The 21,418-nt window shown below is 41.2% G+C and overlaps 1 protein-coding gene across 4 annotated transcripts in view; it reads right to left on the reverse strand.

Moving 5' to 3' along the window:
* The window catches only part of LOC148848927 (abscisic-aldehyde oxidase-like), a 126,029-nt gene that overhangs the window by 58,111 nt on the left and 46,500 nt on the right, over nucleotides 1-21,418 (reverse strand). For 3 of the 4 annotated variants that reach the window (XM_088951959.1, XM_088951961.1, XM_088951963.1), the window contains exon 5: nucleotides 13,701-13,919. The exons of the other annotated variant lie outside the window; for it this stretch is intronic. In XM_088951959.1, coding sequence (XP_088808085.1) covers nucleotides 13,701-13,919 — 219 coding nt within the window. The remainder of the gene's footprint in view (nucleotides 1-13,700; nucleotides 13,920-21,418) is intronic. 4 annotated transcript variants of the gene reach the window in all.

Genomic DNA, 21,418 nt, shown 5'->3' on the forward strand with positions numbered 1-21,418 from the left:
CTTGGGTTCCATGTTGTTCCACAACCAAGTCATAATCTGTGCATCTTCTTGTTCCCAATCACAATAGTATTCGGATTCAACTAGAGGTTTTTCTTCTCTCACATGTTTCACTTTCTTCTCAGCTCTGAGAAACACTTCAACAGATTTGGCCCAAGGGACATAATTTTCTCCATTCAGTTTGATGGAGGTCATTTGCACATTCAAGTAGTCAAGAGGGACCATAACAGATTTGTATTCACTACTGTCTCCCATGGCTTCTGAAAAAAAATATTAATTTTTTTTTATTCACACTAATATGTTACCTCAGCTCACCAACACCCACCACACTATACTCCTATAGTTGAGCAATCACCATTATCCCACAACACTTGCGGCGGACCATTGCTGAAACATCCACTGTCACAGATTTCAGCAATGGTAGTTAAATAGTCTCCTCTTTCGGCACCTCACAAGAGACCACCACACACAAGAACATCACACAACACTCCACATACCTTCGACCACCTGTCTGAACCATGTTAGAATGTTAGAGTGATGTTCGACTGATAAGAGTTCTTATTAGCCCATACTTATGTTTATCTAATCTTGTAACTGGGCCTGTGCTAATGGGCCTAATCCTGTTTAATGTTTTAAGTCATCTGGGCGTCCCATCACTAATCAGGGGCATCCCAGTAATTTCTTGTACTTTTTTACTACATTCATATATAAATAATAGCATGGTCGACTGACTAGTACAGTTCGACATTCACTGCATATCAGAGATTCTCTTCTCTCCTTTGCTACTTCGAGTACAACTCCTAAGTTTACATGGTATCAGAGCAAGTTCGAACCTAGGGTTTCAGCAGGCACACTCTCTTCTCTTGCTGTCTTTTCATCTTCTCTCTTCTTTTTTCTGGGTTGCTGCAGTAAAGACCTAGGGGTGTAAGAGAGTAAAGCAAATTCGAACCTAGGGTTTCTCTTGGTTGTAGGACTCAAGGGAAGTAAGACCCAGAAGTAGATGTCCTACTAGGTTGTTTCTAGTAAGTAGTAGCTATTTGGCTACTAAGAGAGGTCTGTATAGGACAGACCTAGTTGAGGACTGATTTCAGCAGTCCTAGCACTAGCCAAAAGGGGGAGAGCTTCCTCTACAGTTGCAGCTTCGGTGCTCTAGCAAGACTTGCGTAGAACAGTGGTAAAGACTTAGCCTCTTCTACAGTTGCAGCTTCAGTACTCCAGCAAGGCTCTTACAGAACAGTGGTAAATAGCCCTATTTTCAGGTCGGTTACCAGCCCTACTTTAGCCCTGCACAGCACAGTAGTAAAGACTTACACTGCACAGTTGCAGCCTCAATTTTTTACTTGCTACTGTACCCGAACTGGTTCAGTCTAAGTGAAGTTTATTTAGTGTGCTACCAGCACTGTGAACACTGTGGCCAGCCCTACAGCACTGTGAACAACTCTAGGACTGAAGTCAGGATGTCCTCACTATCCGGTGAAGTTTCCTCTAGAGATAATAGACCTGTCGCAAGGTCCTCAAACCTGGAAAACCCTAATCTGCACAGCTTACAGATTACAAGTGTGCTACTGGATGAGTATAACTTCAGAGAGTGGTCCGTCTCAGCAAGGCTGTTCATTACCTCTCGTGAACTCACAGGCTATTTGGATGGAGACAAGAAAGAACCAGAGGTTGGCAGTCCTGAATACATTGTGTGGCACAAGGAAAATGCCACAGTCATGTCTTGGTTGTTGGACTCCATGACTCCTCGGGTGGCCAGAACTATTCATCATTTCCCTACAGCCACTAAAATTTTGGAGAAAGTATCCAAGACATACGGCCAGAAAAAGAACAATGCTAGAATCTACAAGCTGAACCAAGATATTGCAGCCCTAAGGCAAGGAGACATGTCCATGGCAACATACTTTGCAACACTGGAAGGCCTCTGGGAAGAGTTTGACCATCACTTGATTTTGGATTGGGAAAATGCCAAGGATAAGGAGAGGCATGACAAGCAGAATGAGGAGAGTAGAGCCTTCAAGTTTCTGGCGGGCCTAAACCCTGTATATGAAGGTATAAGGTCACAGATTCTAGGGAGAGATGAATAACCTGAGCTTCACCATGTCTACTACCTGGTGAGGAATGAAGAAGTAAGGAGAAAGGAGATGCAAGTTGACTCCCAGACACAATCCACAGAACTATCTAGAGAACATTCAAAAGATCCTTAAGTGTACCCATTGTGGTGGTGAGAAACACACAAAGGAGAAATGTTGGGTCTTGTACCCTCATCTGAAGCCAGCTGCTCTGAGAAAGGACAAAAAGCAACATAAGGGCCATACAGCAAGTGGGAATCTTGCCACCAACAACAGTAGTGACAACTCACAGAGTACACAGACAGTGTCCTCTTCCACCACAAGGCAGGTTGCCGACTTCTCCAGACCAAGTACATTGGGCTTCACAGCTAGTGAGGTAGAGGTTCTCAACCGGGCATTTGCCCATCTAAAAAACAATCCTTTAGCTTCCACCTCTCTTGCCAAATCAGGTACAGCCTCTGCATTTAGTGCAACTAGTTCCATTAATTCTACCTCTTGCGTGATTGATTCCGGAGCCACTGACCATATGACACATATGTCCTCATTATTTTCTTCGTATCATTTGTTGTCTGGCCAGGATAAGATGAGAGTAGCTAATGGGTCTCTCTCTACCATCTCTGGAAAGGGGGTGATTGACCTAAGCAAGGATCTCTCTCTTAAATCAGTCCTACATGGTCCTAGTCTTACCTTAAATTAGCCCTTCAAGCTTCTACTACTACTAGTCCGGAAAGTGTGGAGTCAATAGCTAGGCTGCACCTGTGGCATGCTAGGCTAGGTCATTTGTCTTTTTCTTCTTTAGCAATGTTGTTTCCCGAATTATGTAAGGGCATTCCAAGTCAAGGTTTAATTTGTGATGTGTGTCAAATGTCAAAACATTGCAGATCAATGTATCTAGTTTCTAATAATGAAATTCAAGCCCCTTTTGATTTGGTCCATTCTGATGTTTGGGGTCCTTCACCCATTGTTTCCATTGATGGCTTCCATTAGTTTATCAATTTTATTGACCATTATTCTCGGTGCACTTGGATTTATCTGTTAAAAAGACGTGATGAAGTTCCACGGATAACTATGATGTTTTGCAAAATGGTTGAAACACAATTTGATAAAAAGATTAAGCAATTTCATTCAGACAATGCAGTTGAATACTTTGAAAGATCCCTGAGCTCATTCATGGAAGATGCAGGCATGTTACACCAATCATCATGTGCTTACACCCCTCAGCAAAATGGGGTTGCTGAGAACAAGAACAGGCACCTATTGAAGACAACTCGAGCTCTGCTTTTCCAGCATAATGTGCCCAAGCAATATTGGTCTCAAGCTGTTCTCACTACATCATACTTGATAAATCGGATGCCATCTAAGGTACTGGGTATGAAGACTCCTTTCTCTGTTTTGTGTCCCACTCTTCCAGAATTTCCTCTTCCCCCACGGGTTTTTGGTTGTACATGCTTCATACATGTGAAGGATCCAAAGCAAACCAAGCTGGATCCCAAAGCTACAAAGGGAATATTTTTGGGGTACTCTCCTACACAAAAGGGTACAAGTGTTATGATCCTGTCTCCAAGAAAAAGTATGTCACCAGAGATGTAGACTTTTATGAGTCTCAACCCTATTTCCAGTCTTCTCAGTGAAGGGATGAGAGATCCATTGTATCGACGCCCAAAGCTTGCGGAATAAAGGAGCGAATTTCAAAAAAAATTTCTCTCCCTTTCAACTGGGAATCGCATTCCCTATTTAGAAAATCATATTTTCAATGACAAATCTTGAACCATAAACTGAATCAGATCTGAACCAAAAGGAGTAAGAGAGGATTATACCCGATACGGAAAAATAATATATCCCAATGAAGGTGTTCACGCCCAAGGAAGGATCCAAAGATTGCTCCCACTGAAGATGGCGCAGTGTAGGATGGAGCAGAATCAGCAGTGTTCTTCTCCAAAAACTCTGTCCTTCGCAAGAAACAGCAGGATGGCACATGAGCACAACTTCTTGTCAATTCTTTCTCAAAGAACTGATGTCAAGATCGAATCTTGACTTCTCCCGCAACTAGAGATCGAATTGGATGTCTGGCGGTTGCAGGAAGGAGGGGACAAGAAAGATCTTTGCAGGGATTGCAGAAATCTTTCTTTCTGTGATTTCAGCTCTGAAGAGGATCTGATTATGTGATTCTTCTAGAGGCTGTCGCCCCCTCCTTTTGTAACCCTAAAAGATCAGCTCCTAATCCAATTAGGATCTGCTGATCCAAATCATATTTGGATCAGACCTCTCTTTAGGTGATAAGGACAAACCCTTATCTTATCTGCAGATTAGATCAACCTTCTCCAAATCTCATTAGGAGGTTTCTAGATCTGAATCATATTCAGATCTGGACTCTCTCAGTGGATAGGGTTAAGACCCTATCCTATCTGCTGATCCATCTCAGAATTCGCCCATATTTAACTTATTAAATAAGTCCAGTTCGAAATGGGCTTTAGGCCAATTAAGCTTATATGCTCACTTAACCTTCCTAACTGCTGCCCAGTTGGGCTTCCGTGTATGGCGTGGAGCCCAAGCATTGATCTACACATCAGCCACATGGGTCTGGCCCAGCCTTTGTTACAAGGCCTGGCCGAATACACTGTTATGTACAGTGCACCCCCTGAAACCCATCAAATGGGCTCTATGGGCCCAACACTTACCCTAAGTGGTCCCTGGGCCAAGCCACCTTGTAACTCCCAGGGACTGTGGGCAGATGCAAGATTAGCCCATCAGATATTATCCTCAATGGTCTTACACTTAACCTCTCAGCCCATAATGATCATACACTGCCCGACAAGAGAAAACATCTCCCTCAGCTGCAAGGAACAGTGTTGCACTCTCTGCTTATAAGGATCCCAAGAATTAAAACCTTCTTGCAAACATTTTAGAAAACATAATATATATACTTTTATATCTCATATAAAATATACTTTGCAAAACAAATCTCAACGATTGAAATCGGCTGCCAACAGTCTTAATTTCCAATAGTGAGAGTGCATCCCCAATCATTACCTTTGTCCGACAAAGGGGCTGATCCTGTCACTATGATCACCCACTCAGATGAATTCTCAAACTGTCCCAACATACCCAGGTTTTGACCCCCGCTAAGGATCTCACTGATTGGTACATCAAAGACAGCCCAATCCGACACCTAGTGCAGTATCATAATCGAGTCTAGGGGTCGGGTGTAATTTTCCAGTTTTGCCCATTAATCTCCAAGGTCCAGGGCAATACTGGAAATCTGGTCCAGTTCAAAAATTCAATTCATCCTACACTGTATGTGCTTAGGGTCTTACCCTGGAAGCTGAGACAGGCCACCCCAACCCACTTGGTGGCACCACAGTGTCAGCCTTATCTGGATAGGTCTCCCTAGACCGACCCACTGGCTGTGAACATTCTAAACTAACACGAGTCTCATTAAGTGTCCAGTTTAAGGGTATTACACAGAAACTACCAAGGGAACATGAATCAAATATGCACTTTTATTCATTTACAATAAACTCATAAAATACATCATTCTAATTGAAGCTAAGGGCATACAAAATTGACTAACAGCTCCCACTTGCACTTAGGTCCAATCAGGTACAAGCCGGAGTCCCATGCTTTCCACGTGTTTCTCAAACACTTTCTATGATAGCGGCTTTGTCAATGGGTCTGCTACATTTTCCGCTGACGCTACCTTCTGAATCAGGACGTCCCCTCTACCAACAATCTCCCGCAGAACATGGTACTTCCTCTCGATGTGCTTCGACTTCGAGTGGGCTCGTGGCACCTTAGCCTGAGCAATGGCTCCATTGTTGTCACACAACAATGGGATGGGTGATGTGCTGGACGGAACTACTCCCAATTCGTGAATGAACTTCTTCATCCACACGGCTTCTTTGGCAGCCTCACTTGCAGCAATGTACTCGGCCTCGGTCGTGGAGTCTGCAGTGGACCCCTGTTTGCTGCTTTTCCAGCAAACAGCACACGATCCTATCGTGAAAACATATCCAGATGTAGATTTTCTATCATTTGGATCCGATTGGAAATCGGCATCTGTATACCCTTGGATCTGTAGTGAGCTACCGTTGAATACTAGACAAAACTCTTTTGTCCTTCAAAGGTACTTAAGTATGTTTTTCATAGTAGTCCAGTGCTCCTACCCTGGGTTGGCCTGAAATCTGCGTACTACACTCACTACCTGAGCAATGTCAGGACGAGTGCACAACATGGCATACATGATGCTCCCAACGGCAGAGGCATAGGGAACATCTTTCATGCCATCAATCTCCTTAGAAGTCTTGGGCGACATCTTCTTGGAGAGAGTGACTCCGTGCCTGAAAGAAACATTTCCTTTCTTGGAGTTTTCCATGCTGTATCTTTTGACTATTTTGTCAATGTAAGCAGATTGGGAGAATCCTATTATCCGCTTCGATCTATCTCTATAGAGTCGAAGACCTAGTATATACGAGGCTTCTCCAAGATCTTTCATGGAGAATTGCTGTGAAAGCCATACTTTCACCGTAGTTAACATTCCTACATCATTCCCAATGAGTAGAATGTCATCTACATACAAAAACCATGAAGGTAACCTTATCTCCACTGTACTTCCTGAAGACATAGGGTTCATCCGGATTCTGCTTGAAGTCAAACGATTTGACAGCAGAGTCAAAACGGATGTTCCAACTTCTAGAAGCTTGCTTAAGTCCATAAATGGATCTATTAAGTTTACATACCATGTTTTCCTGACCTGCAGCAATGAAGCCTTATGGCTACTGCATATAGATATCTTCAGTAAGATCTCCATTCAGGAATGCAGTTTTGACATCCATCTGCCAAATCTCATAATCATAGTATGCTACTACAGCTAACAGGATCCTAATGGATTTAAGCATGGCCATAGGCGAAAAAGTTTCCTCATAGTCGATGCCCTCTTTCTAAGTGTACCTTTTCGCCACTAGACGAGCTTTGAAGGTCTCAACCCGACTATCGAGGCCCTTCTTCCTCTTGTAAATCCATTTGCAACCAATTGCTTTTACCCCGGAGGGCGGATCTACTAGAGTCCAGACTCTATTGGTCTCCATTGAGTCCATCTCTACTCATGGCCTCCACCCACTTCTGGGAATCTATGTCCAACATAGCTTCCGCGTAAGTCACGGGATCCTCCTCACTAGTCAAGGTTTCCACCAGGTAACTATCCTGGTCATAACCATAACGGACTGCTCCTGAGCATTCCTCATCAAGAACTATTTCCTAACGATGGGTGTCCAGGATGAAATCGATCTCCAAGAATTGTGCATTTCGATTGTAGAACACTTTCTGCTCACTTGGGTCATAGAATGGGTAACCTACAGAGCCTTTTGGGTAGCCCACAAACAGGCAACGGCTGGTCTTGGATTCCAACTTGTCTGCACTTGTTCTTTTAACATGTGCTGGACAACCCCAAATCTTCAAGTGTCTGACACTTGGTTTCTTTCCGGTCCAAAGTTCATATGGAGTATTCGGAACCGATTTGGTTGGATCCCGATTCAGCACGTAAATCGCAGTCTCTAATGCGTAACTCCAAAAGGATGTGCGTAACTCTGAGTGTATGAGAAGCGATCAGACCATATTCAATAAGGTCCTATTCCTCCTCTTTGAAACACCGTTATGTTGTGGTGTAGCAGGAGGAGCTAATTGTGATACTATCCCATTGTCCTTTACGTAGTCCCTGAATTCGTCAGAGAGATACTCGCCACCTCGATCTGATCGAAGGGCTTTAATTCCTCTCCCTAACTGTTTTTCGACCTCTTGTCTGAACTCTTTGAACTTTTCAAAAGATTCAGACTTGTGTCTCATTAGGTACACGTAACCATATCGTAAAAAATCATCTGTAAAGGTGATGAAATACACGTGTTGATTCCGTGTCCTAACACTCAGGGGAGCACATACATCAGTATGGATAAGGTCAAGTGTGCCTGTACATTTTTCTGGCTTACCGTTAAATGGCCATTTCGTCATTTTGCCTTGCAGGCGAGGCTCACAAGTGGGAAGATCTTCTACAGTTAGAAAATCCAAATGACCATCATTTACCAACCTTGTGATTCGGTCAACACCGATGTGGCTAAGTCAGTAATGCCACAGACACGTGGGATTAACTGTATCACGGGCTCTCTTCTTGGGGATTTCAACCGACGTAGTTTCGGTTATTTTAGTTTATAGAGAAGGATGTAGAACACAGAGACCGTTCTCCAGTTCCCCGTATGTGATGAATCTGTTATTTCTTTTAATAGTAATCGTATTACTAAAGAAGACAGAATAACCATCTGCACACAGTTTTGAGACAGAAATCAAATTTCTCCTTAAATTCCGTAAATAAAGACAATCTTTCAGTACAATTGTTCATTCTCTAAAAGGTAACTCCACGGTTCCTATGGCCGCAGCTGAGCAGTTGCAGTAGTTCCCAAATAGAGCGTGACTTCTCCTTCACTCAGCCTTCTGCTTACCTTGAACCCCTGCAGTGAGTTACACGCATGAGTTGAAGCCCTGGAGTCAATACACCAGGACGCAAAAGCTACCAATAAATCGGTTTCTATAACACAAGTTTCGAAATTACCTTTCTTGGATTCCAGGTAGGCAGGACAGTTCCTTTTCTAGTGGTCGGTCTTCTTGCAGAAGTGACAGGCATCCGATGCTTTGTCTTTCTTCTGCTTCTTGCCCTTAGTGGCTTTCTTCTAAGGCTTCTTTGCCTTCCTCTTTCTCTTGCCCGTCTTGCTAGCTTCAACAACCATAGCTATAGGCTCATCCTTTTTAATCAGTTCTTCAGCTCTTTGCAACATATTGTTGATCTCTTGCAAGATGACATTCAACTTGTTCATGTTATAGTTCATGATCAACGGATTAAAGGAACGAGGCAAAGAATTAAGGATAGCATCTATCTGGGTCGCAAGGTCCAGCCGGATCCAAGAACCTCCAGTTCGTTGATGTATCCCATCATCCGAAGACAATGGTCGTGAACTTGTTGGCCCTTGGACATTTGTGCGGTCATGAACTGTTTCAAGACATTTTGTCGAGTAGAACGATTCTGCTCTTCATACATCGTCCTGAGACTGTCCAATATGTCCTTGGCAAGTTCGATCTGATCGAACTGCCTCTGTATTGGGTTGTCCAAGGAGGCAATGATGTAACACCGGTCAAGGGAGTTTTTCTCCTCCCATTCCTGATAGTCTCTCCTTCGGGCCTCAGAAGCCCTATCACCCGAACGCTCCGGGGCAAGATTCTTTGCCACTTTATCTAACTTTTCAGAAGTTAGGACCAGCGTAAGGTTCCTGTACCAGTCGGCATAGTTTGGGCCCTTCAACTTGTTGTCATCAAGCAATTTTGCAAATTGTCCGTTTGCCATTTTCTGATAAAAGAGCAAACATCAGTCCACAACCATATTTGATTCATGTTCATTTCATAGATATGGATTTTAATCTACGTTCCATTTCCATTGATTCATCTCTGAGATTTCCCTCCTTTCTCAGTAATGGAGACTACGGGTTGTCTCTGGAAATGTGGGAAATCACATAGGGTTCATGGAGCCAACTGTTTCAGCTGCATAACCCCACCACCTTTCTGTGAAGGATCATATCCACTCATCATATGAGTTTTCCCTTTGGCCTCTATCAGACAAGGTTCAAAGCCGTTTCCAGGTAAACCTTTCTGTCCAATGAGTGCTTACCCATCTTATTCGTGAACGCCAAGGTACCATGAGAGAGTTCTCATTTTCTGGTGAAGCCCCTCCCACATCGGTCTATGACGCCCCTATCATCTTATGAAAAACTTAGACAAGCCCAACAGCAAATGGATAGCCCATTTTCTGGTGCGTTTTCTCATTAATGAAGGACCCATCCTCATGCTAATGATGGAAGGCCTTTAGAGAGTTCATCATATGAATCTCCCTATCACATGCACTCATATTAGCTGGAGGGAACAGTTAATTACGCCCTAGTTTAATCTAGGTCAAACCAAAGTGGCTCCCACTGACTTTCATAAAGCCAGATTTTGGTGGGCCTTAATCGGCTAGGGTTCCGCACGTAACCTCTCCATAAGGTGTGGGGCCCACCACTGAGGGAGGTCATCCAATGACCAAAAGGGACACCATGGCAATAATATGCTTTCAGCCATGGTGTGCACAAGAGCCACTGTCGAATGAGCATGGGCCAAGCAGTTATGGCCCATGTACGTAGCACATCACACATCCATACATCTCATGCAGGGATAAATTGATCCAATCAAGTAATTATCTATAAAGCCCATTTGAAGCCCCCATTTTGAATCCATAATATTAACCATTAATATTATCTAGGTATATGGGCTGAATGGTTCAGCCCATATAGCTTTATGTGTTAAGTGGGCTTTTAGCAGTTTTAACTATTTAAAACTGGGCCTTTACAGGTTGGACCGAATTAACCATTTAATTAAATATCAATCCTCAAGCCCATTACGGTTCTGGGATTTAGATCAGCAAATAGGATAAGGGATTATCCCTATCCACTCAGAGAGTCCAAATCTAAATAAAGATTTGGATCAGGAAACTCATAATTAGATTAGGAGGGCTGATCTTTATCTACAGATAAGATAAGGGATTATCCTTATCTCTTAAAGAGAGTTCAGATTCAAATACAAGATTTGGATTAGGAAACTCCTAATGGGATTAGGAGAACCTCTCTTTAAGGCTATAAATAGGAGAGCAGGGCTAACCCTCAGGACACAACAGAAATCATCTAACTGACTGCTGAATTCCAAAGAGAGACAACACAGTCTGACTGCATTGTCTCCTTCTCTCCTGCTCTTGCCGCCATACCAGTTCGATCTCTACCTGTGGGAGCGATCAAGAAGGGTTCTTGATATTACCTTTTGGCAGAAAAGGTAATCTGAAGTCGTGCTCACTAGCCCTCCATCAGATTCTTGCTGAAGAATTTGGTTCTTGTTGAATAACCATCTTGTTGATTCTGCTTCATCCTGTACCGTGTTATCTTCGGTGGAAGCAGTCTTTGGATCTTTCCTTGGGCGTGAACGCCTTCATTGGAGGTTATTACTACTTTGTATTAGGTATATCCCTCCACTCCCTTCTGGTTTCAGATTTGGTCTGGTTTAGGTTCAAGATTGATCCTTGAAAGTGCAGTTTTCTAAAATAGAGAATAGGATTCTCACATAGGAGAAAGAAATTTTTGAAATTTCGCCCAACCTTCCTATAGGGTTCGGCCATCCATATGATGGATCTCTCATCCCTTCAAGATGATGTATCACTCAAGTGAGGGCATAAGAGTAATTCTGGTTCGTTTAAAAGGTATAAATAACCGACTAGAGAGTTGATTCTTTCTTCTCTAGTTTGACCAGAACAGTTTTCTCTTCCTCTCTTCTCTTCTCCCTACTATTTCTACAGGTTCTTCTTATTATTATTTGGAGTTATAAGAACACTATACCTGAATTCTATCAATATATATAGGCCCATGTGGTGCCAAGCCAGGCTGGCCCATGGGCGGTCCAGCCCATTTTACACCTATACCAACAACATTCCAGAATATAGGGTATAAATGTAGGTGTAATAACACCAACAAATAATAACCACGAGAATTATACAAAAAAAATCAAAAAGTGGCTGAAATCACAACAACTATTCATTCCAGAGACCAATATATGCATATTTTTCCTGAATACCCAAAAAAAAAATTTATAGACCAAACAACAACAATCCTCGCAGCAAGTCTTTCCTCCATGACTCAAAGCACATTTACCATCAATGTAACTGTAATGATTTACACTATTCTGTGTGAATTGTTTAGAAGGGAAAGACAAGAAAAAATCAGATTACATAAGAGTCATTGTGATGGCTGTGTGCATCCATGTATAGTGTGACAAAAAAATAAAAACAAAGTAACAATAAAATCATGGGATCCTTGACATGGATGAAACATGCACAACCAAAGACTCTCAAAGGAAGGGGAAATCATCAAGAGTAGGACAAAGCACAAAAAAGGTGTTTTCATGTCCAACACCCTAGATAGCACCCGATTTATCATATATGAGGCTAAAAGGTTTTCTTGAGACCAATAGTTCTTGGGCATCTTGTGCTGAAATAGTAGAGCTCGAGCTATCTCTAATAAGTGTCTATTTTTGCATTCAGCAACCCCATTCCCTATAAGTGTCTATTCTTGCACTCAGCAACCCCATATTTGCCAATGTTGCTCATTCATTCATCCTAATAAAAGATGTTTTTAAAAGACATAAAGTTATAAAACCTTTTTTTATAGAGATTAAGAATTAAAGACCCTGGTCTGGACTTGTTTGGGCTTGCCTCGAGGGGCTTGGCCAGGGGTCTGGGGGCAGCTAAACACAAAAAAAAAAAATAGAGAAAAATGCACAGATTTTTAAAAGGCACAAACTTGGGCTAAAGTGCAAGGCGCACCAGGCACACGCCTTTTGAAAGTGCTGCACCTAGGACCTAGGCAAGGCGCATATCCTAAAATGTGCCTCGCCTATATGCCTGGGTGCACCTAAGATGCGCCTTTTAAATCACTGAATAGACTATATTTGCAAGTGTGAATCCGAGGACACAATAGGGGCCTTAGTTCCTAGGATTTGCACCTATTTCCCCTTGTGCACACCCTTGACACACTAATGAAATGTTGAAGGAACTAAGTGAAGCCAATGGATAAATGATCATCCTAACAAAGCATAGCAGACAATGCAGACTAAGACAACCTAGAACTCCTCAGAACCTTGGATTCTTGAATTAGGATGCATGGTTGTCAAGGTGACGCCTAGGCAACACGGCGCTCTTGGAGGCTCACCTCACCTAATCACCAAGCCCCTGATCATCAAAGCTGAACCTCCACCAGATTCTTCGAACAGCAATCTTTTCTTCTCTTTTGTAACCTCCCTCCATTTTGTTGCCAGTATGAAGCTCCTTCCATCTCTCCCTTCCATCTTGGATAACAATCATGCAGACATGTTTGCATGAAAAGAAGTTACTTTCTCTTCAATCATTAATTTCTGATTTATTTTTTGAAATATTGTTTCTGTACAAGACAAGTAGAAGTTGTGTTTCTTAATGAGAGAAGACAATGGACAATCAAATTGACTTTACATTATTTTATTTATCTGAAAGCTCAGAAAAAGGAGGACATTTTGAGGGGATAGGGAGAGTAGGAAATCTGATGTGGAATTCATCCTTACTTATATATAGAACATATTGATTAAAGGGCCTACTAGTAAACCAGAGGAACAATAAATCAAGACTCTCTTAATAGCATAGGTACAAGTGACAGGCACGTGTATTTAACTAGAGTATCCACATGGCAATATCTTTTTCCTTTTCCTTTTTCTTTTTCGTTTTTTTAAGCATATCCTATCAATTCCAAGCTATGAAGATTGGTTAAAAAACCATTTAGCAGAAATTATGCCTCAGTGAAACAGGTGATCACATTAACCAGACATTTTAGTTTATTAGTGGATCACTTGGGGGAAGTTCTATATCATTTCAATTTAGTTACTTTTATAATTAAAAGTACAATTTTAATAAGGAAATTAAAAATATGAACAAAACACAAGAAGAAATAAGTATTTCTTTAAAAAAAATCAGTTTTAAAATTTTAAAAAAATACTCACAGGTATTGCCCTTATGGCCTTTCCACCAAAACCTCCTCCAACCCTTCTTGTAATCACTTGGATATTATGGTTAGGAACACCAAGACATCTTGCAATTACAATCTGTGCATTCTCAGGACACTGAGTCGAACTATAAACCACCATGCAATTATCTTCATCTGGTACAGCAAGTGCAGTTTGTGTCTCCAAGTAGAAATAGTATTGAGACCCAAGTTTGATCTGGAAGTCACAATTACAAAGAATCTGATGAACACATCTTATAAAATTGCCAAACAAGGTGTAGAAAGGGTTGCTCTATTACTCAAGAAAGTCATTGCATCAAATAAACCATTTGATTCTTGATTTAAGGGGTTAAATTGGGAGAAAAACACAAAAAGAAATCCACTAAATCAAGAAGACCCAATGAAAAGGAAAATAACCTAGTGAATTTGCTTTCACAATGTAGTGAGAATGGGCCGAATGGGTCTTAGTTTCTTTATTTTTCTTTAAGTCATGTCTATAACTTGTTTTAGTAGGTGGTGGGCCTTAGTTATGGGCCTATTTTTTCTTTTTTTATTGCTTTTAATTGTTGTCTTTATGGACGCCCTACTAAGGGCACTCATGTAATTGTCTTTATTTTTTACAACAAAAGAATAAAAAAGATCATTGGGAAGAGGTCTAAAACTCTCTCTCTTGTTCTTCCCTTTCTTCCATCTTCTTCCTCCTTTACTTTTCTATCTCCAATCTTCTTCAATCTTCTTCTTCTCTTTTGTTTGGTTTTTCTTTATTCAGATTGTTGCAGGTGTGTTTCACAACTTGGTATCAGAACGGGTTCTCACCTTCAACACCTTTCTCCTTTCTTAGCCCATACACAATGAGAACTGGTTGGCTGATCAATTAATAGCTTATCTAGCCCAGTTAGGAGGGTTTTTGGAGAGGTTTTGTGGAGACTTTCATCCTTAGTTGAAGCCCAAGGCACGTTCTTGGAGCTTTTTCCCAAAAACCCTAGATAACTAGAGAAATCTTGTTACAGGTCCTAGAGACACTTTGAAGCTAGCACTTAGGGATCAAAGGGGAGCTCTTTGATTTCTATTAAGGCGGTTTGTGTTGGACAGAGTTTTGAAACCTCTGGTAGGAGCGGTTGAACTTTCTCTCCTTCTCACATCCTGTCGGGTCTTATGAAACCCTAGTTTTGGGTGATTAAAGAGCAGTTCTTTGCTTGAAATAGCAAATCTAGCCTAGTAAAACCTTAATTTGATTTTCATTTACATTCGTTCACTCAATGGATCAAACTGGAGGAGAAGCCAAATATGCCACAAATTCCAGCTTTAGATATGGGGGGCTTGTGGAGACTCAATTAGGGATAGTGACCACTATGAAGTTGGATGGAACCAATTATTTAGCCTGGTATCAGTCAATTAAAATAGATGTGTATAGTAGAGGAAAATGGAGGTACATTACTAGGACAATAAGAAACTGGAGGAGGATGACCCTACCTATGAAAGGTGGATGTAGGAAAACTACAAAGTATTGGGTTGGTTAGTGAACTCTATACAGCCACATATTAGTTAGTACTAGGTATTTTAAAAGCGCAAGGCGCAAAAAAGCACAAGGTGAGGCACACACCTTTTTGAAGCAAGGTGTAAAAATAAAAAAAAATATTATAAAAAATAAACTAAATGTCAGAAAAATAGAAAAATGCCAAAAAATCAAAAAAAAATATTAAACATAATATTAATAAAAAATATAAACATAAATTTTAAAATAAATAATTTAAAAAACCTATTATCCAACATTAAAATACATAAACATAACATGTAAAGCATATTCAAATGAGAATTTAAAAATAAAATCAAACATATAAAACCCACACTCTCTTTTTTTCCTCAATTGCATTACTTCAAGTAGCTAATGTGATGTAAAACATATTACATTCCTAATTCTACGACCCACCTTTGTGTCATGCCCCTCGAGGCAAGCCCAAACAAGTCTATGTTAGGGTCTTAAATTCTTAGTTCTCAAACAAAAAATAATGATTTTATAATTTTAATTCCTTTCTAAGAAGATATTTTATTAGGATGAATGAATGAACAACATTAATTAAAATTGTAAAATCATTACTTTTTGTGTGAGAACTAAGAATTTAAGACCCTAACATGGAATTGTTTGGGCTTGCCTTGGGAGGCATGGCACAGAAGTCAGGGGTGGAGCCCCCGACCCAGCCGCTAGGTTTAAAAAAAGAAAAAAAAAAGCGTCAAATTTTGAAAAGGTGCACGCCTGGGCTGAAGCGCCAAGCGTGCGGCTTTTGAAAGGGCTGCGCTTAGGACCTGAGCGAGGCGCCTACCCTAAAATCCACCTCGCTTGCACCTTTTAGGACCTAGGCATGCTTGAGGTGCACCTTTTAAATCACTTGCGGATGGAAACTGCAAACGAAGTGTGGGAGTGTCACGGAGATATTCCCAAAAGTTGAATGTTGCCAGGGCCTACAAACTAAAGAATGATGTAAATAATCTAAGATAGGGGGGATTCCCTTAGTCGTCTACTTTCCTATCTCTTCAGCAGGAGATTGATTTGATGGAGATTGTTGTTTAGGGTTGTATAAATGACGCAAAAACACATAGGAAGTTGGCGGAGAGAAATCGGCTCTTCCAGTTCCTCACTACACTCAATCTGGAGTATGATATTTTTAGGCAGAATGTTTTGGCTTATTCTATGGTGAGCAGTGAGAAGAGAAGAAGACAGGTTCAACTTGTAGAGCCACAGGTTGATCGCTATGCTAATGTCGGGATGAAGTTGAAGGTCAATACTGGAAAGAAAGATGTTATCTATGAGTACTGAAAGAAACTTAAACAAACTAAAAGACACCTGTAGGAAGTTGCGCCTAGAGCTTATACCTGTTAGACTCAATAAAGAAAATAATGGAAAAAATGATTGAGAATGGAAAAGGTGGAAATGCAAATGTAGCCACCTCCTCATAGAGTGAACAGCGGCAGAATGGTGAGAAGTTAATGGGAGAGCAACTTGCAACTGCTAGGGCTGAATATGAGAAGTATGGTTGAATAATCAGTCATTTGGAGTTTACAGCATCTACTTCATTAGAGACAGTTCATTCCTTTGCATATGCACACAATGGTATTCGTGCCACTGCAAATCATGCTCTTATCTCAAGTGCTCATAAAATCCATTGAATAATTGATTCTAGTGCCTCTGACCACATGACTAGTGTTTCACACTTATTCACCTCTTACTAGCTCCTTTCTGGCAGAGAAAAAAATATCCCTTGTTGATGGCTCTCTTGCCCCTATCACAGGAAAGGGAAACATCAAGACATCACATGCCCTAACCTTATCATTTGTTCTCCATGTGCCTAAACTTAATACCAATCATAGTTGTCAAGGCAATGCCTAGGCAACAAGGCGCCCTTAGAGGCTTGCCTCGCCCAGTCACCAAGCAGTTTGTATATTGTCTTATAAAATACTTTTATATTGTTATTTTTTTTTTTAGATTATAATTATAAAATAGACATTATTCTTTTGTGTTAATAAACTAATTTCTTTTTATTATTTTCTTATTTGTTAGGGTTTAATCAACACAAACATTGCTAACTTCTATATTGAAACCGCAAAAACTTCAAAATATGAACCAATACATAAGGGAGGAACTTAAAATTTTGTCCAATCAACGCATTTCTTCTTCTTTTCTTTCTTCTTTTTCTTCTCATAAATATGTTGATTTTCTAGACTTAAACATGAAGTTTATAATTTTGTTATGAAAATTATGGATAGTTATTAATCAAAGATGGTTATGGAACCTAGGAAACTACTCTAGGATATGTGGTTTTTGCTTAAAAAAACCATCACCTAGGCAACTAGGCGACAAGGCGTCCCCCTATTGCCGAGTCTCACCTTGGCACCTTGAAAACTATGATACCAATTTGCTTTCAGTTAGTAATTTAACTAGATCCCCTAATTGCGGTGTGGCCTTTTATCCTTTGTATTGTGTTTTTTAGGACATGAAATCTCAAAAGGTGATTGCGAGTGGCCATAAGGTGAATGGGATATATCTGTTAGACATGCCTGAGTAAAGTCAAGTACAACCTCAAAGAACTGCTTTTGTTTTAGTTTCCACAAGTCGTTTAATGTTATGTTATTGACAGTGTAGCCGGCCAGAGATAGGTGGAAGAGGAGAAAAGAGAAGAGAGGAGAAAAGAGAGGATTTGCAATGCAACAGTACTGGCGGCACCAGTGTTTATTTAATATATATATAGGGTGACAGAAAATAACAAGGGAAAAGACCCTTGTGCCCCTGAGTACAATAACAGACATAACAAAAATAAAAAACGAAATAAAAAACACTTTAATTTGGACAAACAGGCCCTAACAACTACAACTAAGTTATTCTAACATTATTCCAACACTCCCCCTCAAGTTGGAGCATAGATGTCAATCATGCCCAACTTGTCACACAAATCTTTGTGCCGCACATGATGAAGACCTTTGGTGAAGATATCTGCAAGTTGCTCTTCCGAGTTGACATATGGTGTGCATACTTCTCCACTTTCAAGTTTCTCTCTGATAAAATGCTTGTCCACTTCAATGTGTTTCATCCTATCATGCAGAACTGGATTAGCAGCAATATTGATGGCTGTTTTATTGTCACAGTAGAGTGAAGTAGGATTGTTTACTGCAAAACCCAGTTCACCTAATAGATTTCTTATCCACATGATTTCCGCAACCCCATGAGCCATCGCTCTATACTCTGCTTCAGCACTGGATCTAGCCACCACACTTTGTTTTTTGCTTCTCCATGTGACAAGGTTTCCTCCTACAAAGGCACAATAACCACTGGTGGACTTTCGGTCATTAACTGTTCCTGCCCAATCTGCATCAGTATATACTTCCACTTTTAAGTGACTGTGTTTCTGGAACAACAAACTAGCTCCAGAAAACTTCTTGAGATATCTCAAGATCCTCTCTGCAGCCTAAAAGTGAGTTGTCATCGGGCTGTGCATGAATTGACTAAGGACACCCACTGCATAGGCAATATCAAGCCTGGTCATAGACAAATACAGAAGTCTCCCCACGAGTCTCTGGAACATCTTTACATCTTTCAAAAACTCTCCCTGACTGTCTCCCAGATGGTGATTAGGTTCAATAGGTGAATCAAATGATTTTACCCTCAACTTGCATGTATCTTCTACTAGATCTAGTACATACTTCCGTTGGAAAATAAAGATGCCCTTGTGAGAGCGGGCAACTTCAATTCCAAGGAAGTATCGTAAGGGGCCTAGATCCTTCACCTCAAATTTAGTGGCTAAGAATTTTTTTAATCTCTGGATTTCAGCCTCCCAATCTCCTGTGATCACTATGTCATCCACATACACAATAAGAGCTGCAATTTAACCTTCACCTCTTTTTACAAACAAGGTATGATCTGACTGGCATTGTTTGAATCCCATTTGTTGGACTGCTACATGGAACTTACTAAACCAAGCCCGAGGTGATTGTTTCAATCCATATAGGGACTTTTTCAACCTGCACACCTTTTGTTCACTGCCTCTGGCACAGAACCCTGGGGGTTGGGTCATTTACACCTCCTCTTCCAAGTCACCATTCAGGAAGGCATTCTTGATGTCCAATTGGTGAAGATCCCAATCAAGATTTGCTGCCAAGGAAAGGAGGATCCAGATGGAGTTCATCTTCGCTACAGGGGCAAAAGTCTCTGCATAGTCCACTCCATATACCTGTGTGAAGCCTCTTACTACCAGTCTAGCCTTGTACCTTTCAACAGTTCCATCAGCTTTGGGTTTCATTGTGAACACCCACTTGCACCCCACTAGTTCCTTTCCTTCAGGAAGATCTACCAACTCCCACGTACCATTTTTATGTAAGGCATCAATTTCTTCCTGCATTGCATCTGTCCATTCAGGTTTTGACAAAGCTTCTGCCACGGTCTTAGGGATGGGAACACTATCCACAGAGGAGAGGAAGGCACGATACGAGGGTGAAACATGCTCATAGGACACAAAGTTAGAGATAGGATGATTAGTGGTACAAGATCTAACACCCTTTCTCTTAGCAATAGGAATATTAAGATCATTGGGGACATGTGAATCAACATTTAAAGGAGCAATGGAAGCAAGTGTACCTGGCTGATGAGACGGATCTGCCTCGGGTGAATCCGATGATGTTGGTTGCATAATGTCTGGCTCCACGGCTCTTGAACTCTGCTGGCTCTTATGACGACGATGGAAAACCCGGAACGGAGGAGGATTGGGTAAAGGAGGTAGTTGAATCTGAGTCGTCGCCTGTTTCTCCTCAACCCTACTCTCCCCCTGAGGAGAAACCGAGAAGAACGGTTGACTCTCAAAGAATGAGACATCAATGGAAACATAGTACTTGCGGGCAATGGGATCATAGCAACGATACCCCTTTTGAGATGAGGGGTAACCAAGAAAAACACAAGGAATAGCCCGAGGGTCAAGTTTACCATGAGTAGGTGAGAGGTTGTGGACAAAACAACGGCACCCAAAAACACGCATCGGAATGGTGGACAGCGGGGCTGTAGGGAACAGGAGCTGATGTGGGGCCTTATACTCTAGTAGCCGAGAGGGCATGCGATTGATGATATATGTCGCACACAATATTGCATCCATCCAGAATTGTTTTGGCACATTCATATGAATCAGCAAGCCACGAGCAATTTCGAGTAGATGACGATTTTTTCGTTCAACCACACCAATTTGTTGGGGTGTCCTGGCACAAGAGCTTCGCTGAAGTGACCCACTCGAATTAAAGAACTTCGTGAAATCACTATGGAAATATTCCTTTGCATTGTCCGACTGGAAAATATGAATTTCCGTTTAGAACTGAGTAAACACCATGCGTTGGAAATCTTTCACAATTTGTGGCACTTCATCTCGAGATCGCATAGGATAAACCCAAGTGTATCGAGAATAATCATCAATCAGCGTAACAAAATACTTATAGCCAGCCGCAGTAGGTAGAGTAACAGGGCCCCAAACATCAGAATAAACAATATGAAAGGGAAATTCAGATCTTTTATTTCTTAAAGGTAAAGAGCTTCTACAATGCTTACTCAACTGACAAGTTTGACACTATAACTGACTCACTAACAAGGACTCAAACAACTTTGGGAACATAACTTTTAACGACTCAAAAGAAAGATGACCTAAACGACTATGCCATAAATAGGCCTAACTCTCACTCGACGAACTTGTGGACTCAGTCGCCACTAGACCAGCATTATTCTCCAACACGTAGAGACCATCCACCATGCTTCCCCTACCAATCGTCTTCCCCGAGGTCAAATCCTGAAACACACATGAAGACGGAAAAAAAGTGACTGAGCAGTTCAAAGAGTGAGTAATACTACTAATGGACAACAAATTAATAGGTAATTTCGGAACATGCAGGACATTTGGAAAGTAAGGCCAAGTGGGAGAGATATGATGCCTCGGCCAGCTATGGTAGAAAAGGAACCATCAGCCAATCTTACCTTATCTCTCCCAAAGAGAAGGTTATATGTTTGGAACAAATTTGACTTACCGGTCATGTGATTTGAGGCTCCGGAGTCAATAATCCAAGGTGAATCAGTAGTATGAGATGACACATAGAAGGCTGTGGCATTACCTGATGTAGACGCAAATGAGGTAGGAGTAGGCCCAGAATCCACTTGGCAGAGAGTCCTACCATACAATTCCAAATGTTCACAGAAGG

This window comes from Nelumbo lutea, chromosome 6, assembly GCF_056320005.1.
Source record: "Nelumbo lutea isolate HS-2025 chromosome 6, American lotus-T2T, whole genome shotgun sequence".
NCBI classification, from domain to species: Eukaryota; Viridiplantae; Streptophyta; class Magnoliopsida; order Proteales; family Nelumbonaceae; genus Nelumbo; species Nelumbo lutea.